At 38.0% G+C, this 10,808-nt stretch overlaps 2 protein-coding genes across 3 annotated transcripts in view; one reads left to right on the top strand and one right to left on the bottom strand.

Annotated features, from left to right (window-relative positions):
- The window catches only part of LOC107670513 (inactive rhomboid protein 1-like), a 53,185-nt gene extending 48,024 nt beyond the window's left edge, over positions 1-5,161 (top strand). For both annotated transcript variants that reach the window (XM_016463145.1, XM_016463147.1), the window contains 3 exons: positions 316-416; positions 2,684-2,837; positions 4,052-5,161. In XM_016463145.1, coding sequence (XP_016318631.1) covers positions 316-416; positions 2,684-2,837; positions 4,052-4,471 — 675 coding nt within the window. In that variant the 3' untranslated portion in view covers positions 4,472-5,161. The remainder of the gene's footprint in view (positions 1-315; positions 417-2,683; positions 2,838-4,051) is intronic.
- Positions 5,162-7,595: 2,434 nt separating this feature from the next.
- LOC107670449 (serotonin N-acetyltransferase-like) lies at positions 7,596-10,083 on the bottom strand. Its single transcript, XM_016463049.1, has 3 exons — positions 9,544-10,083; positions 8,111-8,265; positions 7,596-8,010 (listed from the first exon to the last, which is right to left on the bottom strand). The coding sequence occupies exons 1-3, from the start codon at positions 9,710-9,712 to the stop codon at positions 7,705-7,707; spliced, it is 630 nt and encodes a 209-aa protein (XP_016318535.1). The 5' UTR covers positions 9,713-10,083; the 3' UTR covers positions 7,596-7,704.
- Positions 10,084-10,808: the final 725 nt, after the last annotated feature.

Consider the following 10,808-nt stretch of genomic DNA (forward strand, 5'->3'; position numbering starts at 1 on the left):
CAATATTAACTTCCTTCCAAAAAAAAAAAAATCGTACTGACCCCAAACTTTAAATCTACCTTCTGCTAAGTGTAATCTGTAATCACCATGAAGGTTGCCATGCTAATCCGTTGTCATCTGAAAGGGCACACCATGATTTGCCTGTGACTTATGCGTGTGCCAGCTTCAGGGCTTTAACTTAAGACTTAGTGCTAAAAGTGTGTTAAATGTCTGAAGCTTAAAAATGCTATTTCATTTATTATTGGTAAAATTTCAGGATGTTTCCATTTTAGATGTTTTGTAATCTAAAGAAATACCCTACTCTGTCCCTGTCAGGTGCACTGTATGGATGATGTTTGTGGCCTCCTTCCTTTCCTGAACCCTGAGGTCCCAGATCAGTTCTACCGCCTCTGGCTCTCACTGTTTCTGCATGCTGGGTGAGTGCCCCTTAAGCCCTGTTCACATCAAAAACAAAATGAGGAGGCAAATCTCACTGCAGACGAATGGTCTGTTTACACCTGGAGCAAAACAACAACAAAAAAGTGAAACATTGTAGACGGAAGATGAAAATTAAATGAGAAGGCAAAATATCACAGACAGTGTGTGGTCATGGACTGGTCACACCAACAGCGAAACTATGCAAACAAAAGGTCCATTCAGATCAAGAACAAAACAAAAGCAAATGACGGGTCTATTCAAGCCAACAGCAAAACAAAAGGTAAAAACTGTCAAACAAAATGTCTATTCACGCCACCAGAGAAATAAACATTCACAAATCCACAGCATTCATTCACACCTAGGGCAAAGCTAAACATTGCAGACAAAAGTGAAACGAAAAAGCACAATATCACAGTGTGATCATGGACTGGTCAAACCAAAAGTGAAACTAAAAACTTCAACTAGGCAAACGAAACGACAGGTCTGTTCACGCCAACAGCAAAATTAAAAATGCAAAAATGGCAAATAAAGCATCTATTTACACTAGGAGTAAAACAAAAATTCACAAATACACATCATTCATTCCTAGAGCAAAACAACAAAGTAAAACATTGCAAACGAAGATGAAATTGAGACAAAAAAGCTAAATATCACAGACAACGTGGTCACACCAAAAGCGAAACAAAAAAGATAAACTATGCTAACGAAAGGTCTGTTTAGATCAAGAACAACATGAAAGACAAATGACAGGTCTATTCAAACCCAGAGCAAAATGAAAAGGCAAAAATTTGCAAACAAAATGTCTGTTCACACCAACAGAGAAACAACAATTTACAAATGCACATCATTCATACCTAGGACACTGCAGACAAAATGTCTGTTTACCCCAGACCAAAACATAGTGAAACACTGCAGACAAAGGGCAAAACTGAAATGAAAATATTACAGACAACATGGTCACAGACTCGTCACACCAAAACAAAACAAAAAAAAAAGTTCAACTATTCAAACGAAAGGTCTGTTCAGACCAAGAACAAAACGACAAGCAGAAAATCACCTATTACAGGTTTATTCACACCAATAGCTAAATGAAAAGGCAAAAATTGACAAACCCACACCATTTAGTCAGACCTCGGGTGAAGCAAAAAATCTAAACATTGCAGATATTCACGCCAAGACCATTGCTTCACTTTAATGCAGCATATCCAACAATGCATATTTCACTCGCCCATGCAACAATACAGATATTGGTATATAATAATGCACGTCTCCTCGAGAGTTTCAGAAGATATTAAATAATGTCTGCCTTAAACTGTGCTCAGACTGCCAAATTACTAGTCTGCAGTGACAATTCAAATATATTATGAACTCAATTTCTCATCAAAATTGTTTCAGACCAAATTGTTAGAGCTACGCAGTCAATATTCCTTTTACAGCTCTACTCTCACTCTTACTTTGTCAACAATTGTCTCAGGAGTTTCAGTTTTTTTTTCTCTCTCTCTCTCTCTCTATTCTATTTGATAGTTCATACTCAAATGAAACAAAGAAATCTTCTGAGCTATGAAAGAATAACCAACCCATAAGCTATAAAAATTCCTCTGTGTTTTAATTACGCGCACATGCTGGAATGCTCTACCCATAAGCACCATGTCCCATACTGCACTGTTTATCTCAGATGCTTCAAAGGCTGACACATACGATCAGATTATCTGCTTTAAGAAACAGCTGACACTTGAAGAAGATGCTGCTATTTAGTATGGTGTGATCTGTAGTAGTAATCAAAGAGAGTGCTTCACTGAGCTGCACTTTGGCTCTTTACCTTCCTTAAGAAGGCTCAGTAGATTAACTCTTCTGCACGTGCCTCTGTCACACCTTGATCATCACACTCTCAAACGTCCTTGAACCTGCTGAAGTTGGATTGTTGTGGTTACTGTTGCATATTTGTTCGTGTTTGGTGGCCATTGCACATTGCATTTTATAATAACAGCATTTGTGGAGACTCTTGTTGTGACGTGCCTTTGACACATTTTTATGAGACAACTGACAGAAGTGTAATTATGACACAGGCGGTGGTTTGCTTGGACATCATTTAGAGTCATTGGCATCATATGTTGTATGAAGGGAATGTTTATGACCGCTGTAGCCATGTCAGAACGTTGTGGTGTGTTGGGAATGAAAAATATGCATTCAAATCCATAAAGATGTCATAGCAGCTAATAAACAAAATGCTTGAAAAGTTCTCTCTGTTCCCATCTGTTAAAAACAGGATTCTGCATTGCCTGGTGTCGGTATGTTTTCAGATGACAATTCTTCGAGACCTGGAGAAGTTGGCCGGATGGCTACGAATATCTATCATCTATATCCTGAGTGGCATCACAGGAAACCTGGCTAGTGCCATCTTCCTCCCCTACAGAGCTGAGGTGAGCCCGCTTGACCCATCTTGCCTCTTTTGCGCCGATAGGGTGCCACAACCGGCCCCTAAAACCTGCTGGTCTAGAACTAGAAATCGCTAACATTAGACAGATGGAAAACTAGGTTGCTCACTTTAATCAGTGAAGCTATCTAAACCCGAAATGCTCAATGTGGTGATGTGACACACGTGGATTTGATGGATATCCTGTGTATTTTGGGTTGCACAGTGGCTACAACTGCTTTATTTTTCATCTGTTTAAATACTAGTAGTAAAAAATGCTATTTATACATACAGTCATTTGAATCCACTTTCTTTGAATAGAATTAAATTGAAAAATTTTCAAAAATGGCATAAAGGTTTTTCAAAGCCATATGAATAAACAGTGCACTCATGTTTTTTAAACTGGATTTTTGAATGATTTTTTCTTTTCTTTATCATGGGCATCATTCTTTGTCATTGACCCACACGCACTGTAAAAAACAAAGAATAAAACAAAGATTATTTACAAGAAAATACTATCTCAGCTTTTCTACTTCACAATTTCACGCTTAATTCAATGAGTTACTTGCTGTTTCAATGTAATTATTTCTGAAATTTACTAAAAAATTATTAATTGTTTCTACACCAATTTTAATTTTTTTGTCAGTGTGACAGTTGTTTGGGAGCTGTTTGATGTCATTGTTTAGGAGCATCGGCTATGACATGATTTCCCCAAATTTTTGTCAGCCAAACCCCTTTTGGCTTAAAATATTTTCTTGAAGCGCCCGCTGAGATTTTAAGTTATTATTTCAATAATTTAACAACACATTCACATTTATAGTTCTTTAAAGCACTGGAAAAAATAGTGTAGAAACCATTTTCACTTAAAAATTGCTAGTAAATTTCACAAATAATTACAATGAAATGGCAAGTAACACAGTAAAAATAAAACATTTTGTGTGTTGGTTAATGGCCACATGACATGGTAAAAGAAATAAAATATTCCATATTTGTATTGTTTTTATTTTAGAATTATTTTAAATCATTTATTTTGTACATTTTTATAACTGAATTATTAGCTTGTCGTCAACTCCCTCATGATCCACCTGGGGTTTGTGAACCTGAGTTTAAGAAAACCCTGGACTAAGAGAACCAGCACCATGTTGGTGGAAAAGGGGTATTTTACTCATGTATCTCTGGCGCTGAGCTTGTGCCTCTTTTGCTGTCTCCATGTCACTCTAGGTGGGTCCGGCTGGCTCTCAGTTCGGCATCCTGGCCTGTCTGTTTGTGGAGCTGATTCAGAGCTGGCAGATTCTGGCTCAGCCGTGGCGGGCCTTCACTAAGCTACTGTGCGTGGTGCTCTTTCTGTTCGCCTTCGGCCTGCTGCCCTGGATCGATAACTTCGCCCACATCTGCGGATTCATCTCGGGCTTCTTCCTCTCCTTCGCCTTCCTGCCATACATCAGCTTCGGCCGCCTGGACATGTACCGCAAGCGCTGCCAGATCATCATCTTCCTGGTGGTGTTCATGGGCCTGTTCGCGGGACTTGTGGTGCTTTTCTACGTGTATCCCATCAAGTGTGAGTGGTGCGAGCTGCTCACCTGCATTCCTTTCACCGACAAGTTCTGTGAGAAGTACGACCTCAATGCGCACCTCCATTGAGGGAGAGGCGGGGCTTCGGGGACAGAGGGATTTGATTGGTCATTGATCTGCATCTGCCAGTCCCCAGCTGTCAGTGTTCATCCAGTTGCACTTCGTCTCACCCCAAATGAAGCCCTTTCTGTGAACTTGGACAGTATGCTTGTGTTGTTGTTTTTTTTACTCAAGTGTAAGTTGGATCTCCACTTTGACCATGATTTTAGGAATGAAGATCGCTTTTTAACGTACCATAAAGTTTTATGTAGTCTGTTGATAAGGGTGTCTGATAATCATACGAAAACAGGGTCACCCTCGCCCGAAAACTTTCTTCACACTACAGTCTCAGAAGGCAGTGTCATAATAAAAGCACTGGTACACCAAACGGAGAACACGTCTTCTCCAATTTGATTGTTGTACTTTTTTATGTTTTAGCATGTCAGGGGTAGGTTTGTCTTTGTTTAGTCGACCTCAGAATCCAGGGAGGAAAAACTGTACCTTTGGTGCCTTTATAAATGTACCTACTACTGCTATATTTTCGTGACACGTTGAGCACTCAAATGATATTCTTTTATTTGTGTGTTACTTCTAATGGAGTAATGGTTGATTATGAAAGGGTAGTGTTTTAGCTACCCAATTTACTCACTTGTTACAGAATACAGCTAAAACAACCTGCACCTCTGAAGTTTGTCTGTTTTTCTTGTCTACTAGACTCCAAACTAGAACTAAATTATGGAAGCCCATTTCCACCTCAGAGTAAAAAAAACAATAAAAATAAAAATTTAACTTTCTTTTGAGACGTTACATCTCGCAATTGTGACATTGTTTCTCATAATTGCAATGTTAGATCTTGCAATGTGACTATTTCTCATAATTGCCGGATTCATCTCGGGCTTCTTCCTCTCCTTCGCCTTCCTGCCATACATCAGCTTCGGCCGCCTGGACATGTACCGCAAGCGCTGCCAGATCATCATCTTCCTGGTGGTGTTCATGGGCCTGTTCGCGGGACTTGTGGTGCTTTTCTACGTGTATCCCATCAAGTGTGAGTGGTGCGAGCTGCTCACCTGCATTCCTTTCACCGACAAGTTCTGTGAGAAGTACGACCTCAATGCGCACCTCCATTGAGGGAGAGGCGGGGCTTCGGGGACAGAGGGATTTGATTGGTCATTGATCTGCATCTGCCAGTCCCCAGCTGTCAGTGTTCATCCAGTTGCACTTCGTCTCACCCCAAATGAAGCCCTTTCTGTGAACTTGGACAGTATGCTTGTGTTGTTGTTTTTTTTACTCAAGTGTAAGTTGGATCTCCAACTCTTGACCATGATTTTAGGACTCTTGAGATTGAAGAACGCTTTTTAACGTACTCTAAAGTTTTATGTAGTCTATTGATAAGTGTGTCTGATAATCATACAAAAACAGGGTCACCCTCACCCGAAAACTTACTTTACACTACAGTCTCAGAAGGCAGTGTCATCATAAAAGCACTGGTACACCAAAACGAGAACACGTCTTCAATTTGATTGTTGTACTTTTTTATGTTTTAGCATGTCAGGGGTAGGTTTGTCTTTGTTTAGTCGACCTCAGAATCCAGGGAGGAAAAACTGTACCTTTGGTGCCTTTATAAATGTACCTACTACTGCTATATTTTCGTGACACGTTGAGCACTCAAATGATATTCTTTTATTTGTGTGTTACTTCTAATGGAGTAATGGTTGATTATGAAAGGGTAGTGTTTTAGCTACCCAATTTACTCACTTGTTACAGAATACAGCTAAAAACAACCTGCACCTCTGAAGTTTGTCTGTTTTTCTTGTCTACTAGACCTTCAACTAGTATTAAACTATGGAAGCCCATTTCCACCGCAGAGTAAAATAAATAAATAAATAAAACGGTAACTTTCTCGTAAGTGAGATGTTAATTGTGATATTGTTTCTCGTAATTGCAATGTTAGAACTTGCAATGTGACAATTTTCTCATAATTGCAACTATCTCAATATCTCACAATTGTGACTTTATTTCCCATAGTTGAGAATTCATCTCACAATGTGACTACTTTTCATAATTGCGACGTTACATCTCGCGATGTGAATTTTCTCACTTTTTTTTTTTATAACTCCGAGGCAGAAACAGACTTCTATACTAAACCAGTCTGACCAGTTTTGGAACTAAATTTAAGATGGTACGAAGGATAATAAATTGTATCCATAAACCCAAAGAAATGCTGGTAACACTTTACAATAAGGTTCCATTTGTTAACATTAGTTTACATGAACTACAGTAACAATGAGAAATTCTTCTAAAGCGTTAATCAATCTTAGTTAATGTTCATTTCAACATTTACTAATACATGATTCAAATCAAAAGTTTTAACTGTCAATATTATGGACATGAGCTAACAATGAACAGTTACAAAAGATATAGTAAAAAACTGTAACAAATGTAACAAATGATACTGTAACAAACTGTTACAAAATCTCTCAGAGTTCGTTAATGCATTAACTAACGTTAACTAATGGGACTTTATTGTAAAGTGTTACTGAAATGCATAGAAAATACAAAAATATAGCTTTGTTATTAGATTTTTTTATTGATTAGATATGCATGATAGTGACTAATGCCACAGAGAACGTTTATGGACATTCTAATTAAAGTTTACATCAGTTCATACACTGTATACATATTTCGCATTTCCAAAACACATTGTCACAAATGCAGTAATATATTAGGAAGATTCTACAACAATATATTTAACATTTCCAAGGGATGGAAAGTTATTAAAAAAAATAAATGCGATTTTTTTCTCAAATGTTCAATTACATTTTTTTATTTTTCTGACCTAATGTTTTGAATGTTTGAATTTTTTTCTACCAAAAGAATGTTATTAATGTTAAATGTTATTAAAATGAAAGAAAATCATTATTTTTGACTGATCAAATTAAATGTTTTTGATGAATATGGTGATTTTTTTTTTTTTTTTTTAAATAAAAAATCTCTATTAATTGTTAAAAGCAACCACTGTGTTTTGACCAGTAAAGTGTGCAGTGTATCTTGGGCAGTACAAAAGAAAAAAAAATGCAGTAAACAACCAACATCTTTAGCCTTCATATACCCAAATGTAACTGCTTCGATCTCTGTAAATGAGTGCATAGGTAAGTCTCTGGTTCCTTGCTCAGGTGGTAGTAGGGCTTTAAGCCTGTGACTGCCAAGAGCCATCCAGAATCTACGCATGGTGTCCTGAATCAGGATTTCATGAGCTAAAGAAACTAACATCCGCTGTTTCGTCGTGCATAAGCCAGGCCTCCAAGCTGATACTCCATCTCTGTGAAGGTCAAAGCCGCCACAGTGATGGCCGAGGGACCCTTCTCCTTAAAGCCAGCTTTCTGGTAGAAGGGCACCAGGAACTCCTCACAGACCAGCAGGGCTCGGCGGAGACCGGGAAGACAGCGCAGGTACTGCAGATAGCGCCAAAGCAAGATAGAGCCTTTGCCCTGCTGCCGACAGTGGCGGTGCACAGACAACACGTGGATGTGAACTGTGGGAGAGTCTGGGACGTGTGTGGTCATGGCCTCCTGGATCAGATGGTCAAAAGAGGGTTAGAATGTGAACTTACTGTGATGTTCTTGATCTACGTGATAACAGGTTTCTTTAATAAAGAACTATGTTTCTCACCCGTTCTAGTTTCTCTTTGTCCCAGCCAGATCCAATGATGAAAGCCACCAGCTGGCCCTCTTCAAACCATCCCATCGAGAGCTCAGGACACTGGCCCAGGAAACTAAGCACCTCATCAAGGGTGAGTGGACATTCACCGGAAACAGAGATAAACGCTGCAGAGGGAAAAATACAGGGATGAGTCAACCCTGTTATACCAATGCAAACAAGAGCTTATCGGCAGATTCACAGATATCACAGATCAGATCTGCATGTTGACTAGAGTCTTCTAGAACTTGGGAAGTTCTTAAAGAGTTTAGGGGGTGTTTTTTTTAACAGGTATGAATTATCAACTCCCCTTAACTGAAAGAAAAGCAATCACAGTTATAAAACATGGTGTAAATTACCATTTGTTGCCTAAACAGATATGTGTGATTTTATGGTATTCTATGGGGCACCAGATGTAAAATGACTTAAATACCTAACTTAAACCAATTTGTTCTTTTCAAATTAATTTTGCATTATTGATATGACATACACTACCTTTCAATCAAAAGTCTGGGGTCGGAATCATTTAAAAAAAATGTTTTGAAAGAAGTCTCTTATGCTCACCAAGGCCACATTTATTTAATAATAAAAAAATCATATCATGACTTACTTTAAACTTATTTTATTTTCAATTACAAATTTAAATTGCAAAATACTATTACAATTTAATATAAGCGGATATATTTTAAAATTGTATTTATTTCCATGATAGCAAAGCAGAATTTTCAGCATAATTTCTCCAGTCTTCAGTGTCACATGATCCTTCAGAAGTCATTCTAATATGCTGATTTGCTGCTCAAGAAACAGTTATTATTATCAATGTTGAAAACAGTTGTGCTATATGATATCATTTTTCAAGCTTCTTTGATGAAAAGAAAGTTCAAAATTACAGCATTTATTTAAAATACAAATCTTTTGTAATATTATGTCTTTACTGCATTTAATTCATCCTTGCTGAATTAAAGTATTATTTTCATACTTTTTAAATTATTTTATAATATAAAAAAAAAAAATACTGACCCCAAACTTTTGAAAGGTGGTGTACTTCAGTACATACATATTGCCAAAACTTTACAGAAATTGAAATAAAAATAAATAAGGTAGATAGCTAAATAAGTATTTACGTTGTCAACCTGTTGCCCACAAATCTGACCTAAACCCAACCATCAGATTTCCTAGAGAAATGCCTTCAGCGAGGGATCAAGTGTGTTAGAGCTGCTTAAACTACATTCAGCATCTGCTGACACACTCAGGACAACTAAAACAAAAGATGTGTTTTTGTCTAAAAACATTTTTCACATTATTGACACTCACTGCACAATAGTTAGGTACTTCTGGCTCTGTATTTTGGTAAATCTATTTGCAGCACCCCAATATAACCCTACCGTCTGTGCAAAACATCTTACCTTCTCTCTCTATCTCAAACACACTAATGGCGTCCTGTGGGGTGAGATTCCGGAACTCGCTAGCAGGTAACGTGTGTCGTCGCTGCCGTCGAGAACTGGCCACGCTCAGCGGCGTCTTCAGAAAGAATGGCTTCAGGAAGGGTGAGCTGACGACCTGCGGTGCCATCATCTGACACACACACACTTCTGACTGCTGGAGGACAGTGCTGTCTGAAATACTAACGCAGCCTCTTCAGCTCTTAGTTTTCTCTCACTTCAAAGTTTGCGGACACTGCTGGCTTTCCCTCAGTGGATTTGTTCGGTGGCTCTCTTCTACGGTCTGATATGTTTGAATCCTAACACTCTACCCCGTCGCTGTCACCTCTCCTCCTCTTTAACCCTCCCCCTCGTCCCTCTCTTTGTCCCGGCCCGCCCAGATCTGCTAAAGTGTCCCGTCTTTAGAGGGATAGTACTGTGCGCACGTGCCAGGTGAAGCTGCAGCAATTTCCTAAAAGTCTCTGTGCTAATAGCCTACTCACAGCGCAGCTCCTAACGCTCACCCAGAAACTGTTTGTACAGCTAAAGAAAGCTTTGTAGTGTTTACGCCAGCCCTGGTAGCCCTGTTACGTATTTGGTGTTACCAAATTCAGCAAGCTGGTGCTTAGTAAGAGAATAAGGACACTGAGAACTACATACCAATATGTCATTTTGAGATTGTCAGCATCGGCTGAAAAATAAGCCCACTGGGTCAATTAACAGAAGTGGCGTATAAATCTCATTGTATAAATTTCACTCAATGGTGTAACATTTCCAAAATCATTGGGTTTTCATCAATTTGTCAATACATATTGCACATTACACTACCATTCAACTGCATTTATATTTAATCAAAATACAGATTTAACTAGTATGAATTATTAACTACCCTTAACTGAAATAAAAGTAATCACAACTAGCAAAGTACAAAGTATTTACAAATTACAAAGTAGCCTATAAGTAAACCGTTTGTTGCCTATCCAGATGAGTGTTTTTACAGTATTTTATTGGAGACCAATTGTAAAAAATAAATAAATAAATAAAAAATAGTTCTGTAAATAAATACCCAACTTTTTCAGACTAGCCTAAACAATATTTTTTTTAAAAGTCAAATTAATTTATTTGGTATGACATACACTAAAGTTGAAGAGTTTGGAATCAGTAATTTTTAATGTTTTTTGAAAGATATCTTATGCTCACCAAGGCTGTGTTTATTTGATCAACATCACAATAAATCAGTAATATTGTGA

Source organism: Sinocyclocheilus anshuiensis, unplaced genomic scaffold (assembly GCF_001515605.1).
Source record: "Sinocyclocheilus anshuiensis isolate Anshui unplaced genomic scaffold, SAMN03320099.WGS_v1.1 scaffold476, whole genome shotgun sequence".
In the NCBI taxonomy this organism is placed as follows: domain Eukaryota; kingdom Metazoa; phylum Chordata; class Actinopteri; order Cypriniformes; family Cyprinidae; genus Sinocyclocheilus; species Sinocyclocheilus anshuiensis.

What these genes read in the sequence shown, in the direction of transcription:
- LOC107670449 (XM_016463049.1), bottom strand. Translation starts at nt 9,712, where the DNA reads ATGATGGCACCGCAGGTCGTCAGCTCACCCTTCCTGAAGCCATTCTTT. An exon ending in GTTTGAGATAGAGAGAGAAG is followed by an intron (nt 8,266 to 9,543) that starts GTAAGATGTTTT and finishes TTCCCTCTGCAG; the next exon opens with CGTTTATCTCTGTTTCCGGT. An exon ending in ACAAAGAGAAACTAGAACGG is followed by an intron (nt 8,011 to 8,110) that starts GTGAGAAACATA and finishes CATCTGATCCAG; the next exon opens with GAGGCCATGACCACACACGT.